General features: G+C 43.4%; 1 protein-coding gene across 2 annotated transcripts; it reads right to left on the reverse strand.

The window, feature by feature from the left end:
• Positions 1–1,386: 1,386 nt before the first annotated feature.
• Positions 1,387–14,578, reverse strand: CCNT2 (cyclin T2). Of its 2 annotated transcripts, XM_075284560.1 has the most exons (10): positions 14,396–14,578; positions 11,652–11,733; positions 8,671–8,799; positions 8,241–8,301; positions 7,226–7,288; positions 6,922–6,967; positions 5,101–5,264; positions 4,086–4,156; positions 2,480–3,623; positions 2,202–2,390 (listed from the first exon to the last, which is right to left on the reverse strand). In XM_075284560.1, the coding sequence occupies exons 1-10, from the start codon at positions 14,551–14,553 to the stop codon at positions 2,323–2,325; spliced, it is 1,986 nt and encodes a 661-aa protein (XP_075140661.1). In that variant the 5' UTR covers positions 14,554–14,578; the 3' UTR covers positions 2,202–2,322. The 2 variants fall into 2 exon arrangements, with proteins under 2 accessions (XP_075140660.1, XP_075140661.1); XM_075284559.1 differs by having other exon boundaries at positions 1,387–3,623.
• Positions 14,579–20,277: the final 5,699 nt, after the last annotated feature.

A 20,277-nucleotide genomic window follows, 5' to 3' on the forward strand; every position in this document is an offset into this window, starting at 1 on the left:
AGGATTGCACCGGCCTCGCTCCAAGTCCATATAGGTAGGTTTGCAAATGTTTTACATCTTTACCAAGGTGCGAGAAAGGTGCTGACAGACACCAAAGGGGTTCACCAGGGATTGTATAAACACACTTACCTTCCCTGGGGTTCTCTTTGGCCCAATATGCCGCTTCCATCATAGGGATCAGCCCCCTCCTTCCCATCCCACGTTCACAGGTACTTGCCTGTACTATGGGGGGCTAGTAAAATTAAACTAGCAGCCTCCACAGTAAAGGTAAATACTAGAGCATGGAAAAGTGGGCAGGTTCTGATCCCATGACACGGCGGGATCCAGTTCTAAGCATTTACACCATCCCTAGAGACCCCCTTTAAGAGTCACCACACAACTCCAAGCCTTACATGAGCAATAGCAAGAACACGATACGGTATTACTACAAGGTGGATGACACTGCCCAGAGGACATATTCCACTTCTCCCTCCCCCCCAAAAAAAAGTGACTTCCAACAGTGCATACAGTATTTTCCAGATACAAAGTCAAGAATAAAAATATACCCTTTATTTTCAGTCTGTCAGCATTGAGTACATATACAGTAAATAGGAGGACGTGTTACTTGAGAAGGTTTCAGGATGCAATAGGATTTTCATAGAAAAAAAAAAGTCTACAGTCGTGTTGTGAAACAGGAACAGGAAAGACGGCACATACTATGTACAAGCGATATCGTGAGAACAGCGGACAAAGATGAGGGGCGAGGGGAGATTTAGCCAAATAGATCAACCCTCCGATTGGCAACCTAATCTAACAAAAAAAAAACCCAGATCTATAAGAGTGACCTATTCCTTCCCGCTTCGTTCCCCTGGTGTGAAGACTGCATCGATTTAGGAATAATTGGCATTTGGACATGTACATTCTGACACACTAATAGAAACAGTGATCCCCAAAGCTAGGAAAGAACGTCTGGTGTCGTAAGACAAAAAGAAAAACTAACTTCATAGTTTCACTACAAGGAATTTTTTTGTTGTTTTTTATACTTACTTTTTTTCCTTTTACAAATTTGAAGGTCTTAAAATGACATGAACCTACACTGACCGTCATTAAGTAGCGACTGTCTATATTACTGCATCAAGCCAATGAACACTTAAATGCACTTCACAGCAAAAGATTATGTAAACTTGGTATTTTTTTTATGTTTTTTTTTTTCTATAACTTTTTTTTTTCCTTTCCTCATTTCCTTCGCAACCCTGAGGGCAAGCGGTCGCCAAAGTAGAAAAAAAAAAAAAAAAAAACTCGAGGCACAGACTCCCCCCCCCTCTATTGCCATTATTTTTGGTGACCGGTACGGGTTTCCTCTGCCTCACGGGTCTACCGTAAAACGTCCTCTTTTTTTTTTAGTGGTTTTTCAGCTGATCCCCATTAAGGCCTACAGTTTCTAGTGCGACAAAGCCCGACAAACTACGTGCAGACCGCTGTAGCACAGAAAGGGTTTTTGTTTTTTTTTATGAGACGTCGACAAAGCCATCTTTTTTTTCTCCTTTCACTTAGTAGGTCGATGGGCTTTGACGAAAAGATAAAATAAAGTTAATCTGTATATTGTTATTCTTACAAGCAGCTCCAAACCTGAGTATTGTATGGTTATATCTAAACATACAAAAATGTATGTACATTTTATTCTCCACCATCATGTAAACAGTTGTCTGTAGAATTCGTTTTTTTTTTTCCATCCCTTTATCTATGAGACATGCATATCATACATACAGTTTAAATATACAAAAAAAAAAAAAATTAAAGAAATTTTTTTTTTTCTTCTTTAGAAACAAGATTTACACTCGTCCACGAAACCTAAGCGTCAAAGAACCTGTGGCGGACAAGGTTTCGAAGCAAACATCCGTTCTTCTGTTCATAGAGTGATAGAAATACTGAAACTGTTGCACCTTCCATGCGAATACAGTATTTTTTTTTTAAATTTTCATAACACTATCGAATGTGGAGATCGACATATTCACTAGACCTCTTCTTATTCAGAGCGAGGGATAAAAGCAGCACTTATAAATGTATTGAAATCATGGCAACGTGTCGTTACCGCGGTTAGATAAGGAAGTTTGTTTTTTTTCCATACTAACTTTATGTTTTAAATAAAAAAAAATATATATAATATATACACATTAAAAGGGTGGGAGATGGGAGACAGGTATTCGGGATGGGGAGGGGGGGCATAAAATTAAGAGCGCTGATCACATGTTCATTCCTTGGGCACTTAACAGCGAATCGAGCATGTCAAAAGTGTCTTTATAGTCCATGTGTTGGCTGTTTGCACCGTACTCGTGATTGGCATCAGGGCCGTTGCTCTCCACTGGTTTCTTGTCCAGTTTCACGAGGGTGCTGAGATGCCCGTAGCCCACCTGGTATGTGACAGGGGGAGGAGGGAGTAAGGAGTGATTAAGAACAGAGTTGTTAGATAGAAACTGCTTAACAGAGGAAGAACTAGTACCTGAACTTTTGGAACTTTTGCTCATTTTGTTGTGATGGTTGTAAGAGACGTCATTGGCATGCGGCCTCTTTCTTGAAGAGCTGGAGCTCGAGGCACCACCATCGTTGGGCACACCAATGGGGCTCCGCAAAACAGTTGTAGGCAGTCCGTCCATACAAACTTTATTGCTGGAATTATTATTACTTGCACTGCTGTAGTGTGAAAGCGAATGCTTGTGGCTGCTACCGTGATGTCTGGAAGAGTTGTGCTTCTCCTTGTGTTCTTTGCTCACGTGCGGACTCGAGTGCTTACTCTTTCCGCTGCCGCCCTCGTCGGATGAGCTGTGCCTGTCTGCGGAAGAAACTTTAATTTTCATTTTCAAGTCCTCTTTGCTGGAGGCTCGCTCGGTCGGAGGGATGGGGATACGCAGCTTCAGGGAACCACTTTTGTCTTTTTTCTCAGAAGAATGTTTCTCTGTCTTTTCACTACTGGAAAGTGGAATTTTCATTTTAATAGGAGAGGTGACGGAGCTGCCGCCAGACGCTTGGCCTTGCCCATGCTTTTTATGCGGCTGCTGTTCAATGTGCACGGTCGGGATTTGATCTCGAACATCTACATCGACAGTTTCAAGTTTCCTTTTTTCCCGATATTTGTCCAGAGACATTTTATGAGACATTGCTACTGGAGGAGCATAAATTTGTCCGTGATGCTTGCTGTTGGATGGCTTGTGAGCATGCTCTGGCTTCGCTGAATGTTCAGAAGCCTTTTCAGGTCGATGATGCAAGCCAGGGTGGAGTTGAACAGCAGTCATATTATACTGAGCAGCTGGGAGGGAACTGTCAGATTTTTGGCTATATACTTGGTCCGTCCTAGGTTGATCCGGATGTTGAGGCCACTCATGATGAGAAGCCATTGTGTAAGAAGTGCTAGGTAATGCCAATAACGCCAGCTCCTCCGTGCTATGGGATGCCGAGATTGGCATGCTTCCTGAGTTCAAAGCTACCGGTGCAGGAAATGCAGATGTCGATGCCTTTGGAAAACTGGCACTTGCAGCAAGGCCAGCGACAGGGTCCACCAAAACAGAGTTCTGGGCCATTGAAGAATTAAACAGATTGCTGTCGAGGTGACCATCAGACTTCGGTTTTCTTGCTGCTGCCTGAGTGGCCTAAACAAAAATACAAAAAAACAGAATAAATACACAGAATTGGTAGCAAAAAGAGTCACAAACCAAACCAAAAGAACAAAAAAACAGCCTGCACTGGACCTGGACATGTCTACATCTGTACCAAGTAGATTACATTACTGCATAAGGAAACATTACAGGGACCATAGACAATATACTGTCTTTTTATAGGTCATGTCTGTCTGACCTCTGGGAACCCCGCTGATCCTGAGAATAAAGGGGCCGCAGCTATAGGTTCTCCTGATCATGGAGGTCCCAGTGGTCAGACCACCATCCACCTTATGAGCTGCTCCTATTGCCCTGCCTGCCAGGAAGATCAGCGGCAACAAATACACCTAATGTGCAAAATATGCATAAAGTCTTCAATCCTTAGTCTAACTCTGAAGAAACTACTCCTCCCCCCCACATTAGATACACATCACAACAGTCATATCAGATCTTTACCCTCCAGTTTCGAATCTTCTTCAATCGGCTAGGCGTCTTCTCGAGAATTTGTAGAAATTCATGTGTAAGTTCTGAAAAGAATAAAATACAATTGTAAATGTCAACGCCCTGGCAGCAACATTACATGCAACATAGGACTTGTCAGTTTTCCTGGCATCTGTTTTACGCTTGTTCACACTAGCTTTGGCCTGTTAGAAGATGACAGCAATGCTGTTGTAGCGGTTGACCTACCCGACCACATATGGAGCCTAACAGACCCTATTAATATAATGGGATCCATTGAGTGCCCACTCTTAAAATGAAACAGCCGAACTTGCAGGAAATCTACAGTCCGATACGGTGGCTCAGTAGGAAGGTCCAGGACTAAGACATTGATAGCTGCAACCTTATCGCTATTTACCAAGCACAGCGCCATACACTGTACAGTGGTTGTGCTTGGTATTGCAGCTCAGTATCATACATTTGAGTGGGCCGAAGCTGCATTATGGCCACGTGACTGTTAGGGAAGAAAGAGTTGCGCTGAATACTGTATCCTAGAAAATCCCTTTCAGGCTGAGGCCCTACATTGCAAAAAAGCAGTTTTGTTGTAGATTTTGTTGCGGTTTTTTGAGCCCAAGTCAAGAATGGGAAGTTAATAGGAAGCTCTTATACTTCTACCTTCTGCTCAATCTACTCCTGGCATTATCTCAATAAACCGCAGCAAAATCTGCAACAAAAAAAGCTGGGTTTCCGCAATGTGAGGCCTCAGCCCTTAAGGCTGAAGGTCCCAAGTTGTTGAAAAGCTGCTTGTTTGATGCAGATTTTGCTGTGGTTTCTTGAGCCAAAGTGGCACATAAAATACTTCCCTTAAATTTTGTGTTTTGTAATGAGTCCTGGGTTTGCCTCAAAGAAAACATTGCAAAATTTGCACCGAAATAAAATCAATAAATAAAATCTATACTTTGCAATGTGGGACCTAAGACTGTTCAGAGTCACACACAACGTCTAGTCAATTTAGGAAGGATGACACTCTTACCGTCAAGCAATTCCAGTGTTACGGTCTGGTCCACGTATTCCCACCAATGCTTCCCATCTGTAGATACAGGGATCTCCCAGTTCGACCACTTGCAAGCCAAGTGGATGCAGACACAGGCGATGACGGTAGGCTTATACTGAAGGCAGAATGTAGTAAGGTGAAGGCTGTAAATGACAAAAAGAGGGGGAAGGGAGAAAAAAAAACAAAAAAAAACAAACACATGAGTCAAAAAGTCCAATGTCACCAAATACCCAAAATTAAATAGAATTTAAAAAGGGACACCATCATAATGGTCCTGTCACCGGGGTTATAAGTGGAGGGTGTTGGCGAGGGGGTTAACAAAATGAAGCAAATGAAGAGAACTTTAAATCCCATCGATATTTGGGGTGACTTGTTCTTCGGAGGAGCCCTGGAAATAATAATATGGTCCCCACAGATCTCAATAGCATCCAGTCTGTCTGGGATGACATAAAGAGACAGACTGATTGCTGCAAACAACATCTACAGAAGATCTGTGCTTTGTTCTCCAAGATGGCGGCGGGAACAACCTCGCTGCCCAGTTCTGCCAAAAACTGTCAAGTACTGATGGAAAGGGAATCAGGGACAATGTGAAACCAACAAGGAACTTGTCATCTATGCTATTATCTACACCTCATGACAGTGTCCCCATAAAACACAAAGCAAAATATGGAAATCTATATTGCAAGACAGGAAAAAACAAACAAACAAAAAAAGTGTAATTCAGGGAGAAACGATTGAGCTTGTACAAAAGTAGAAGGGTCCAGGGAGGGGGGGTCCTGGGAATTAGAAGAACAGCAGTTATAGACAAGGTAAAATCGTGGTATCCAATGAATAGACTCCACTTTAGAGAGAGTCCCCGCAGTGCAAAAAAAGTTATTTTGGGGCACATTTGGGATCTAAGACTCCCTTTTAAATTGTGTCCAATTTCTACAAACACACATTAAACCGTTTCAAACCAACTAAACCCAATATTTCTCAACATATTTCAGGACACATCCACACCATTAAAAAATAATAATTCCCCTTAGAGCCCCTCCCCAGCAAACTGCTGCAGGATAGGCACTTAACAATGAGAAGTGGCCATCATGCAAAACCGCTAAGGGACAGGAGGGGGAATCATCCTCATCCTCCTCTGGAACCAACTCCATACAATGAGAATACACCGTCACTGCTAAAGATAATTCAGACAAATAAAAGATGGCCGAGTTAGAATTACACTCGAGGAGAAGACGCTGCGACATTAGAGAGCGTAGTATTGGCTTTTATTCCGAATCTGGATTCTGAGTCTCTTGTATTACTTATAGACTATGAAATATGTAAAAGATGAAAAATTCACTTCTACACTTTCAATGTTGTATAGTTGGTTTGAAAAAAAAATTCTAAAGGCTTAAAGACTGATCAGAGGAGATAATGCATCTTGTGGAAGTATCGGGGAGATTTAGAGGATTTCATTGATATAGCGAGTAGGTTTTAGGTATAAGTTGAAGTATTAGCATACTCACCACCATGCGTTAGGGTAAGTTTAGTTCTTTAGTTGCTATTCGGGGCTACCAGTTTAGTAAATGCACTCAGAATCAAGAAACTGATCAGAAAGCAACACTACATTTTCTTTTTGCGCAATCCTCCCCTGCGTGTCAAAGACTCAATACAGTATAGAGAATACACAGAAATAAAGAGACCGGGCCATGGAGACAGCCCAGACCCCCGTGCATAGAGACAAGACACGACACAGAAAGGGGACCCTGCAGTAAAGAAAGGTATAGTGTGCTGTGACAGTGCGACAAAGGTTCGGATAACCACCTGTTGGTAGCCATAAAATACGAAGTTTGAGCCAAATCCTTGCTTGCTGCAAAAGAAAAGAGAAAAACACAGGTTACATGTTGGTAGGAGAAAGATTTAATAACATACAGAAATAGAACTAAGGGGCTAGTCACACGTGGAAAATTTGTTGCAGAGGTTTTCTGTTATCAAAAGTTATAGTGACTGGATTTTCCTGAAATTATTGCAACAAGTCTGCCTTGTGTGAATTCACCCCTATACAAATATTAACTAATACTTAACATGAACCCCAGCTTTCCCCCGGTACTGTATTAGGATTACAAACCTCTCACTAGTTGGGTGCATTTGACGACATCTGTATGGGGGTGTTCGATCGTGATCTCGAAGCCTGTGAAAGAAAGACAAGGACAACTATAGAGGATACTGGGAGTATTGCAATATCCACAGGACATTATATATATACACTGCTGTAGACACCATGCACACAGAGGAATCCGTACAGCGATCAGATTTTCCAGCATGGCCTCGGTCTGTATTACAGTGATCTATGAGAGTCTGAGTCTCGGCCTTACTGCAGCTTTTCTATCCTATATAGAGTATAGGGCAGGGATGCTGCAGTGGCATGGCAGATCACTATGATGCAGGGAATCCAGACACTGGGAAATCTGGCCGATGTACGGATTGAAGTTTCCAGTCCGCGTTCCTCTGTATGCATGGGGCCGAGCAGTCTGGTCAAGAATTACTAAGGGCTCGTTCACATCTGCGCTCGGTCTCCGTTCATGCAGGTTTCCGTTTCCTGCACAAAACTGAGCAGGAGATGGAAACCTGCAGATCTCTTTCAAACCCATTCATTTGAAAAATCGGACACAGAGTCTGATATACACTGTTATACACTACTTTGTGTCTGGTTTACAAAAACCGGTTTCGCGGCGGAGAGAGCATAAAACGCTCACCGGCACACACGACCGGACCGGGTCTGACAGCTTTCTGTCTTCTGCATGCAGAAGACGGAAAGCTCAGAACGGACTCCGGGCGCAGGTGTGAACCTAGCGTAAGCCATTCCCATACAGATAGAGTAACAATTTTTGCACAGATTATGCACAACTCAGAACGCTACATAAACCATTCATTTGGGCCTACTCCGGAGCGGGAAGCCGCGACTGTCGGAAGCCGCAGCAGGCACATTTTGGTCCTATTTTGATGCAGCTTCCCGCATCAAAATCAGGACCAAGATACGTGATCCCGTGCCCCATGTGAACTAGCCCTAAGGCTCTGTATACAGGAGGATAACAGTAAATACATGAATCAGTACTATGGAGTGAAAGGGGGTTTATAAATACCTAAGGTCTGTAGCAGAACAGTTTCAAGTATAACCAGCTCTTGAGCTTGCTGTAGGTAAGCCTAGGAAATAAAAAAAAATTCAACAATTAATTGATGATGGGGAAAAAAAAAAAAAAAAAGGAAACTCAAGAACCAAAAACACATCCCAGCAAGCCCCAAAAACTCTGCTTTGGGTATTTTTCTATCAACGACTAAACGATTTTCTTTGCTGCTCGAGCCGAATAGTAAATTCTAGAATTATTACCATTATTATCTATGTGACTAAAAGGGCCTTCCTCCATTGGGAAGATTAGAGGCAGGCCAAACGTTTCGTTACGTTGCACAAGTTTATGAGATGAGATTAGAGGACAGATCTTATCATTGCGGTACCAAAACATTAAAAGAACAAAACAATTGTACAGATAATAAGGAGAAAGGATCTCGACTTACATCACTTTTCGTGTCCAGCTGCGGGTCGAGTGGATTAAGACAAGCATGACAAACTTTAATAACATGTTCAAGTTTTCTCGGCTGTTCCTCCACTTTAGCAGCCAAGAACAAAGCAGTGGGGGACATAATCTGAAGAGAGAGAGGAGATAAGTAAGTGATTGTCAGGATATAGATGATGCATTATACACTAGAAGACACTAACAGGGTTTGTATAAGGAATCGATGCTGTCTATATGTCCTAGCTCCACTAATAAAGCTGGACAGTTCTCCCACCTAAAGTGAAAGGGGTGATCTGGTTTACTCTTAAATTAAAATGAATAAATAAATCATCACCGTTTTCCCCTGCTGATCAGATATTCAGAGAGGTCACCGCACTTATGTGACCTTTTCATTGTTTCTATCACATGCAGCTTGTTACACAACAGCCATGAAATGTAATTACAGCCTCATCCCATTCACTTCTATAGGACAAGGCTAATGACATAGTAGGAAACAAATAGCATGACGGATCGTGGAGCTTCAACCTATTGGGGTGCCAGAGCCCCCCCTTCACAAATGTCAATGGAATACCTACACCAAGGACAGGTCATCAATTAAGTACAAAAAAAACCCCTCTTTATAAGACCCCACCGTTATGGAAATGCAGTGGTTTTGTTGCAATTATGCTGCTTTTTTTTTTTTTTGGACAGAAACCCGGCGGTCAGTTTTCGAACACATTCACTTGAATGGGTTTGCAAAGTGACCGCCCGTGTGCATCTTCTGCCTGAACGCAGGGAAATAGTTTTTGTTTTGTTTTTTTTAAACCAGACACAAAGTCGGACATGCAGGACTTTGTGTCTGGTTAAAAAAAAATAAAAAGTTTCGCCATGGAGAGCAGAAGACGCACACGGGCGGTCACTTTGCAAACCCATTCAAGTGAATGGGATTGAAATATGACCGCCACAGATTTCCATCTCCTGTTCAGTTTCTCTGGGCAAAAGATGGAAACCGGACGGATTGGCTAAAGCAGAGAGCGGGCGCAGGTGTGAACCCGCCCTTACTTTGGTGAAAAAAAACCACAAAATCTGCAACAACAACAAAAAAACCCCACTGTTTCCGCAACGTGGGGCCCAAGACAAATTTAGAAATGACAAATCACCTTGTTAATGTCATGCAAGAGTTACATCATGAGATGACACTGGAAGCAGAAGGCGCCATGTCAGACAGGCTACTAGCACTGCAGGCTTATTCAGGGACAGTTATTAGAGGGTTTATGGCCCATTCAGGCCTCTCAGCAGGACGATAATGACCCAGGTCACTGTGTAAATGGCCCATTTGCCTGCTCTACCTTTTAACAGCTTATCTATATTCCCCCACACAGGGACAGCTTAAAGGGATTCTATCATTAAAACATTTTTTTTTGTGGATAAGACGTCGGAATAGCCTTTAGAAAGGTTATTCGTCTCTTACCTTTAGATGTGGTCTCCGCCGCGCCTTAGAAATACCGGTATGCAAATGAGTTCTTCCGCAGCGATGGGGGCGGGCCCCAGTGCTCAAACAGCGATGAGGGAGTCCCCACCGCTGCCAGAGAAGTGTCTCCAAGCGCCGCCTCCTTCTTCGTCACCACGTCATCTTCAATGTCTTCTTCCGGCGCAGGCTCGTTACTTCTAGCAGAGCAGACTGCGCAGGCGCACAAGCCACGGGAAAATGGCCGCTAACAATACTGTGCAAGTGGCCATTTTCCCGTGACCTGTGCGCCTTCGCAGTCTGCTCTGCTAGAAGTAACGAGACTGCGCCGGAAGAAGACATTGAAGATGACGTGGCGACAAAGGAGGCGGCGGCGCTTGGAGACACTTCTCTGGCAGCGGTGGGGACGCCCCCATCGCTGCGAGAGAACTCATTTTGCATACTAGTAAAAACCGGTATTTCTAAGGAGCGGCGCGGCGGAGACCACGTCTAAAGGTAAGAGACGAATAGACTTTCTAAAGGCTATTCCGACGTCTTATCCACAAAAAAAAAACAAAAAAAGATTTAATGGTAGAATCCCTTTAAAAAAAAAAAAAAGGTTAACACATGATGCAACAACAATGTAACACTTAGTCACACAGACAACCCCTTTAACAGTTCTACTCAGGGGGCAAAAATCTAAAACAAAACAAACAAAAAAACAAATTACTCAGCTCTGTCACAAGGGGATCTGTAAGGTGAGTAATAGTTTAAGGGCCCCTCAGCTGCAGATATAGTAAAAACAACAAAAAACTGTTTGACAACCCTTCAGAAACACATACAATTCTTTGGATTTTTCACTGTGCCATTTTGGAACCAAATATTTATTGACTTCTCTCTGATAAAGGGACCTGTGCACAAAAACATTCCCCTCAGGGTATACACCACTGGTACAGGGAATGGGAAAAAAACGGAAAGAGCGTAGCACAGCCCAGTGACACTATTTCGGTAGCTTGAATGACAGGCAGTGCCTCTCACTGTGCTAGGCCTTTTCCATAAGTAAATTCTCTATGAGACCTATGGGAATAGCATAGAGCAGCTCAGCTGTTCCCGTAGCTCCCGCCCTAAGGACGGGGGATCAGTTATTCCCATCTCGGAAGCAATTTGCCAAGATGGGAATAACCCTTTAATGCAATCAGGACATAAGAACATATACAAGAGCAGATACATAAGAACACCCCATTTAGTAATAAAGTAACAGTAACAGCTTTATGTTTAGCACCAACATATTCTGCAGCGCTGTACAAAAATGGTCATTCCTCAAACCTTGTCCCAGTCAGGTGTTAAATTCAAAGAAAGTCAACATTTAATCTGGAGGTTTTTGATGCATTAGAAAAAATTATGAGATATCCCATAAACAGGGGTGCAGTAAAATAAATCTGCAGCCCCCCCATCAGACATCTGATGCATCAAAGACCAGTTACCCAGGAAATTCAATTAACCATTAAAACAAAAGACACATTTGCATGAAGATGAAAGAAAAAGCAGGTACTTACGTTACGGTGATATTTGGTGAAAGAGTGATGCATATAAAACCTATGCATATAAACGATGGCTGTGTTGATAGTCAGTTGAGATCTTTAGAAATCTGGTTAAGGAAATTAATACCTGGCTTGGAAGGAAAAATCAATAACAAACGAATCTCTCACACACACTCACACACATCTGTAATGCGCATAGTCTGAACAGGGACCTGTGAAGAGGGTTTAACGCATTCAAACATCACTATGTGGATAGAAGGACAGGAAATCATGTCATGGAAATAAAGGGATCCAAGCTATCAAAGTTTAGAGACTGCTCCAAGATTAAAAGTTATCACCTAGCAATAGACAACTCCTGATTGGAGGGGTAGGAGCGTCACCAGACATGGATTAACTACCCAAAGAATAGGTGATAAGTAGCAATCATCATCTTAACTTACTGCAGGACAAGGGGTACAATATATGACAGCCTCAAAAGGAACCATGCAAACAATTGCCCTTAGCAGTCAAGTGCGGGACTCTGGTAGCCACTGCAGCAATGACGCACCAAACTACCGCAAGTAACTGCATCAGAAGCAGACAGTGATGTACAAGACCATAACCATTGCATGAAAATAAGAAGTCACAAAACACAAAGTATCTGGGGAGATGGACTCTGACCTTGCTATAGTATCAATGATGATAGGTCACAAAATACTGTACTCCAGATAACTAACGCAATCTAAAACTAAATCCAACAAAGCTTCACAGCTAAGAATGTGTGTGAATAAGGGGTTAATGCAGCATTCTATCACTTAATAACAGAAAACCAAACCTGCTTTCTTCCAGAAATAGCGCCACTCCTGCTCATGGACTGTAAGTGGGACCAAGATGAAATAACAGAAACAGTCCATGGGCAAGAGTGGCGATAGACCTGGAAAGAATAGGAAAAAAAATATGCAAAAACCAAGTATGAGGTCCAGACACAGCCGGAAACACTGACCCTACTGTAAGGAGCAAAGATACCAGATGCATCTCTAGCAGAACCCCCAAAATATTCAAGACACCTCAATCAATGACATTGGATGATTTTAAAAGATATTAAATGAAACCAAAAGAATAGATGCAACAACGGTGAAAGCACCGACATAAAAAAACGGGAAACAAAAAACCCTGAAATCGCTTCATGAAATATGGCAACAAACAAATAAAATTGAAATACTGAAAGACAAACAGAACAAACAAGTAAATGCACAAATATAATAAATACTGAAATTAAAAGGGTCCAGGCAAAAAACACTCAACAGAAATCATTAAAGCAAAACACTGAACAACTAGACAAACTTCAAACAAAAAAATTAATGACTATTCCTAACAAATGAAAAACCCAAATAACCACTAAAATAAATTAAATCTCAAAAATTACAGTAAAAAAAAAAAAACACAAAACACTGAACTATAACTAGACAAACTTCAAACAAAAAAATTAATGACTATTTCTAAACAAATGAAAAACCCAAATAACCACTAAAATAACTTAAATCTCAATAAAAATTAGTTAAAAAAACCACTGAACAAAAATCATTAAAGCAAAACACTGAATTATAACTCGACAAACTTAAAAAAAAATTATGACTATTTCTAGCAAATGAAAAATCCAAATAACCACTGAATTAATTTCAATTTCAATAAAAATGACATTAAAAAAAAAAAAAAAAACACGAAAAACTGAAGTTAAATCAACCAGGGAAATCTTAAGTTCATACAAAAACTATTGAAAGAAAATCTAAAGTCAATGCAACCAAGAAAAACCGGAAATAAACTAAAATTCACACAAAAATAAACTACTACTAACATAAGCGAAAGCTCCTTCAGACAAGAAATAAAAAAGGGCAATAAACTATAACAAATGAAAAAAATCCTATAGAAAAAAAAACTAGCAGAAAAAAAAATCCTAAAGCTAGACTATTGGTAACGTACTGAAAACGCAAAATACATTTTAGCAAATTGGAAATATCTAATTTATACAATTATAACTTTGCAAAAACTGAGAATTAATTTCTAACTTTGTGCAAGAAAACAAAAAGGGAAATTGACAAAGAATTCCAGCAAGAAAGATGCAAAAAACCCCCCCCAGAAAATATAATAAAGCCCCCCCCCCCCACCAGGTATACAGGTGTAGTCAGTATTTTGTGTTCCCCCTTGTATACAGGCGTAGTAAGTGTTTCGGAGCAATGTGTCAGTAATATTCTGGTATCCCCCGTGTATACAGGTGTACTGGGTGTTTCGGAGCAATGTGTCAGTAATATATGGGTATCCCCCCGTGTATACAGGTGTAGTAAGTGTTTCGGAGCAATGTGTCAGTAATATTTGGGTTCCCCCCGTGTATACAGGTGTACTGAGTATTTCGGAGCAGTGTGTCAGTAATATTTGGGTTCCCCCCCCCCGTGTATACAGGTGTAATCAGTATTTCGGAGCAGTGTGTCAGTAAATCTACGCTCCCCCGCACTCAGCAGCCGCCCCCGTGGGCTCCCCAGGGAGGAGGCCTCAGTTGCCGGCACATCAGCCATGTCCCAGCGGCCTGAGCCGCAGACAAAGAGCCTTGAGCCGGCACAGACCTCCCCCGGCACCCGCACACATTCGCGCACACACACCCGGCCACATCATACCAAGCAGTTCCGGCCTTCTCCTCTCTCTCCCCCGTGAGTCGCCGCCTCAGCACTCGGCATGGCAGGCTTCCCGGCCGGCACTAGGCCGCAGGTGACTGACAAGAAGGATACACATTGAGTCGCTGTCCCATGTCCTGGACGAGATTGGCAGCTTGCTGCCGGTACGAGAGTTCCTTGTCAGCCTCCACCCCGCAGCGCCTCGACGGGCTGTTATCCAGCTGGTCCCGGGTGAAGAACCAGCGAGTATTCGGCACTCGGCAGTCCGCCATCACCGTCTGCCGCCGAACCCCAGTGCGTCACAATCACCGGAATTGACGTCCACCTGAGCCGGAAGCGCTTCTCATCACGTGACGCGGTCTCGGTCTTGCTTGTCTGTGCTCACGTCTGCTGCTGACACAGTACTGAGCGGCCCGGCGGCCGGCCGGAATACATAGCGACACCTAGCAGCAGGGGGTAGCCACGCCCACGGGGATGGGACGGCGGCGCATTTACACATGAAAGACTTGCCGATAGTCGCTTGTTTGCCATTGCCCCGGCTATTGTGTGAGGAGGAGGCGCTGTACATGATAAGGGTCTATTGTGGGGCGGGCGAGGTGTTACTGGGCGGCGCAGACCTCAGGTGCCACATGTCTGGGTTCTTGGATAAACTTATCATGAATGGCGCCCCCTAGGTCACCTGTAACAGGACTGACGCCTCTGAGGTGATATGTGCTCCCCAAAATAGTCACCCCTGAGGTCATATGTACTCCCCAAAAAAGTCACCCCTGAGGTGATATGTACCAGGACAGACACGCCTGAGGTCATATGTAACAAGACTGACGCCTCTGAGGCGGTGTGTGCGCCCCAAAATAGTCACCCCTGAGGTCATATGTACCAGGACAGACACGCCTGAGGTCATATGTAACAAGACTGACGCCTCTGAGGCGGTGTGTGCGCCCCAAAATAGTCACCCCTGAGGTCATATGTACCAGGACAGACACGCCTGAGGTCATATGTAACAAGACTGACGCCTCTGAGGCGGTGTGTGCGCCCCAAAATAGTCACCCCTGAGGTCATATGTGTAGTGTGCACCCCTGAGGTCATATGTACTCCACAAAAAAGTCACCCCTGAGGTGATATGTACCAGGACAGACACCCCTGAGGTCATATGTAACAAGACTGACGCCTCTGAGGCAATGTGGGCTCCCCAAAATAGTCACCCCTGAGGTTATATGTGTAGTGTTCACCCCTGAGGTTATATGTACTCCCCAAAATAGTCACCCCTGAGGTCATATGTGTAGTGTTCACCCCTGAGGTCATATGTACTCCACAAAAAAGTCACCCCTGAGGTGATATGTACCAGGACAGGCACACCTGAGGTGATATGTAACAAGACTGACTCCTCTGAGGTGATATGTACGCCCCAAAAAAGTCACCCCTGAGGTCATATGTACTCCCCAAAATAGTCACCCGTCATATGTACCAGGACAGACACCCCTGAGGTGATATGTAACAAGACTGACACCTCTGAGGTCATATGTGCGCCCCCAAAAAAGTCACCCCTGAGGTGATATGTATCAGGACAGGCACACCTGAGGTAATCACACCTGAGTCCTCTAACAAGACTGATGCAGGCAATGTGTACTCCCCAAAATAGTCACCCGTCATATGTACCAGGACAGACACCCCTGAGGTAATATGTACTCCCCAAAATAGTCACCCATGAGGTTATATGTGTAGTGTTCACCCCTGAGGTCATATGTACTCCCCAAATAGTCACCCCTGAGGTGATATGTACAGGGACAGACACACCTGAGGACCCGTTTAACAAGACTGACGCCTCTGAGGTGATATGTACTCCCCAAAAAAGTCACCCATCATATGTACCAGGACAGACACCCCTGAGGTCATGTGTAACAAGACTGACGCCTCTGAGGTGATATGTACTCCCCAAAAAAGTCACCCCTGAGGTGATATGTACCAAAACAGACACACCTGTGGTCACCTGTAACAAGACTGACACCTCTGAGGCGGTGTGTGCTCCCCAAAATAGTCACCAGTCATATGTATCAGGACAGACACCCCTAGGTCACATGTACTCCCCCAAATAGTCACCCCAAGGTTGTATGTATCCCACCATGACAGTACCCCATAGACACCATGCCTGGCACTGTCACCTGTATCCCATGACAGTAGCGGACCTGTGCTATAGGTATATACTGTGCTCCGCTTTGTGTGCTGTGTACGGGTCCAAACCACGTGAGGTCTGTGTGCTCGTATCTATGTGCTGTCCGTGTTTCTCACTGACCCTTCCTCTGGAATGAATGGCAGATGCTCAGGAATAAGAGCAAATCCATATTTTGCGTCTCTTTACTACGGCTTGGAGACTGATCTGCAAAAACTACTGATGTGTGTACAGAGCCATAGCAATGAATGGGTGAGATTCAGAGGCGTAACTAGAAGCCCCCCATAACTACACCCCTGCTCCCAATTATAAAACTGAAATTGTTTCATATACATGAGGGTGTATACACGGGGTCAGCCCCACTATGTCATATCATATAATGTTTCATATACATGAGGGTGTATGCACGGGGCCGGCCCCACTATGTCATATAATGTTCCATATACATGAGGGTGTATACACGGGGCCGGCCGCACTATGTCATATAATGTTCCATATACATGAGGGTGTATACACGGGGCCGGCCGCACTATGTCATATAATATAATGTTCCATATACATGAGTGTGTGTACACAGGGCCGGCCCCGCTATGTCATATAATATAATGTTCCATATACACGAGTGTGTAGATACAGGGCCGGCCCCACTATACCATATAATATAATGTTCCATATACACGAGTGTGTATACACGGGGCCGGCCCTACTATATCATATAATATAATGTTCCATATACATGAGGTTGTGTACACGGGGCCAGCCCCACTATGTCATATAATGTTCCATATACATGAATGTGTGTACACGGGGCCGGCCGCACTATGTCATATAATATAATGTTCCATATACATGAGTGTGTGTACACAGGGCCGGCCGCACTATGTCATATAATATAATGTTCCATATACATGAGTGTGTGTACACAGGGCCGGCCCTACTATATCATATAATATAATGTTCCATATACATGAGTGTGTGTACACGGGGCCGGCCGCACTATGTCATATAATATAATGTTCCATATACATGAGTGTGTGTACACGGGGCCGGCCCCGCTATGTCATATAATATAATGTTCCATATACATGAGTGTGTGTACACGGGGCCGGCCGCACTATGTCATATAATATAATGTTCCATATACATGAGTGTGTGTACACGGGGCCGGCCCCGCTATGTCATATAATATAATGTTCCATATACATGAGTGTGTGTACACGGGGCCGGCCCCGCTATGTCATATGATGTTTTAAGAAGAACTATTAAAAATTTACATGGGAGGTAGAACAGGAAAAAGAGACAAATCCACTATTTTGTTTAGGTTTCATGTATATGGCCTCTGCTGTTACATAGATCCATGTAGGGGCATCTAGTTCATAGTTCTTGTACTGCGCTACTGCCTAGAACCTGTTCTAACTCCCTACATTGCATTTTTCTATGGACAAAGTTGTACTTATATGGAGTAAGTTGTAACTTTTATTGGCACTTTTTTGGGGTCTGTACAAATTTCTGCTTTTTGACCCTTTTTCCTCTTTTTATTTTTGCAGGTGGGGCTTGATAAGCATTCTGTCGGCACCCTCGTGTTCAGTTCGACTTCCAGCAGTCTGACCCCCAATATCATGCAAGTTATCCCCGATCTTCTTTGTATATCTTTAACTCTGCACCCCCTCATGTTTCTCCTATACGGCTATATGCGCCTTGCAGAAAATCAAGACCTTGTTCAGTTTACCTCCACCTGCAAGACATTATCGCCTCTTCAGGCTACCTGTGATTCATATGTAAGTGCCCGCTCAGTATCTGCGATGTCCTTTCTTGTCATGGGATTGTTATTTGCAGTGTCCTCGCAATCTTTTTCTGCTCTATGGTTCTTATGCTAGTGAGGCTGAAGTGTGGGAACCCATGAGTAGTGGGATTGTTTCCGCTCACATGTTTAAATCGTTACCTTTCTGTGTATTAATAGGGTTGTGCAAGATTAGGAGGACTTTGCTGTCTTTTTCCAGTTGGGACCTATTATTATTCCAATAAAGGATCAGCGGGGGTCCGACTCCAGGGGCTAAGGCTGTGAAGTCCATAGGCCAAACCACTGGTTCTGATGCCTCAGTTTCTCCACAGCCGTCTCAAGTCCTAAAGATCTGATTAATTGAATTGAATTCCTGCAACAAATTAGTCATTCTGTAATTTAATAATACATAATACAATCACAGAAGACGATATAAGCTATCACACTGCAGAATTTTAACAATTGGTGAGGTTCATGTTAACTTTTCTCTATCTGTATGGGTGAAAGTTACCCGGGAAATCTGCGGACCCCATAGACTATAATGGAGTCCGTGTGGTTTGCGCACTAAACATGCAGAGAGAAAAGTCCTGCCAGCAGCAGTTTTCTCTCCACATGTTTCGAGTGGAAACCACACGGACCCCATTATAGTCTATCAGGTCCGTGGTACCTGATGGTAACCACTTTTTAATGCGTATACGTTTCCAGCTTCCCCTGAACGGAATACCGAACGCAAATGTGAACTGGGTCTCACTGCTGAGATACAAACATACAATATAGAACGTCGCTGCTGAGATACGATGTAGAAAGTCGCCGCTGTCAGCCACAATCTCATCCACAAGGCTCAGCAGCCATTGTGGTAATGTGATAATTCGGAAGGGTTGCACTACATCATTAATGTTGATTGTCAGCGAGGATCGCGGCTTCCTGGCTTCATTAAAAGGAATAATAGCGACAATCAAAATGAAACGCACAAACGCTGTTTATTTAACCTTTCATTCGGGAAATAATCGGCGTGATTTGGAGCTGTAATTGCTGATCTGGGATAAATAGTACAGATGTATGACAACATCGCAGCAGCTGGCGTCGTGTCACACGCTGCAGACAACACGCCGATCCCCAGAGCTCCAGGACAGGGAGAACGACTGATCCTAACATTTGTGTGTTGAAGCAACAGACAGATAGTAACCAGGACATATAAATCTGCACAAGAGCTGTATACACATTTTTAATCATTGATCTGATAGGGGGCAACGTTTTTTGTACTAGATACATTGCCTGCATCACAGTTCTATAGGCAAATCTGCAAAATGATGCCCTGCCCTCAATGCATATTATTCATAAAAAGATGATCTCTGCATTGCTTTGTTGTTTTGTGGCTATCTATTCTGCCCCCTCCCCGATAATAATTTGTAATAACCCATAATATTAACCCATCAGGTGCACCTGTGTAGTAGTAGTCGTCCTTTGTACATTTTCTATGCATAAACCAAACATTTCATTAAAGTTGCACCATTGTTTGATTGTTTGCCCTGAGTTGATCAATTCAATGAGCTCTGAAATGTGTGAAAACTGTTTAGAGTTTGTGGTTTAGCATGAAACAAAGTGCAGACATCCCGGAGCCAGCTCTTTGCAGACCTCTTGTCCCCTTTTACTGATTTTTCATTCTAATGCAGATGTTTGGCTTGTGACTACTTTTAATAGGATAGCAATTTCTTTTCAGTAGTTGTGAATACAATAGATAAAAGTATTTGCTCCTTCCTGATGTTGTGAATATGCAGGGTCAGGTAGTGGCAGTGGTGCCGGCCTCAGGCCCTGTGTAATAGTATAGGAATGAACAGATCCTACAGGTGGTGTGAAGGATCTCGCCTCTGCCAGAGCCACTGTGGCCTACCTGGCATTGCCACGGGCAAAACTGCCATCACCTTCTTACCTTGACCGTCCGCTCTTACCCTGCGGGAGGGACCAGGTCTTATAGGATAATATGAGACAAGCTTTCTAAAGTTTTATATTTATTAACCCAAGAGGGTCGATACTTAGACAACCAACATA

This window comes from Leptodactylus fuscus, chromosome 8 (assembly GCF_031893055.1).
Source record: "Leptodactylus fuscus isolate aLepFus1 chromosome 8, aLepFus1.hap2, whole genome shotgun sequence".
Taxonomy (NCBI): Eukaryota; Metazoa; Chordata; class Amphibia; order Anura; family Leptodactylidae; genus Leptodactylus; species Leptodactylus fuscus.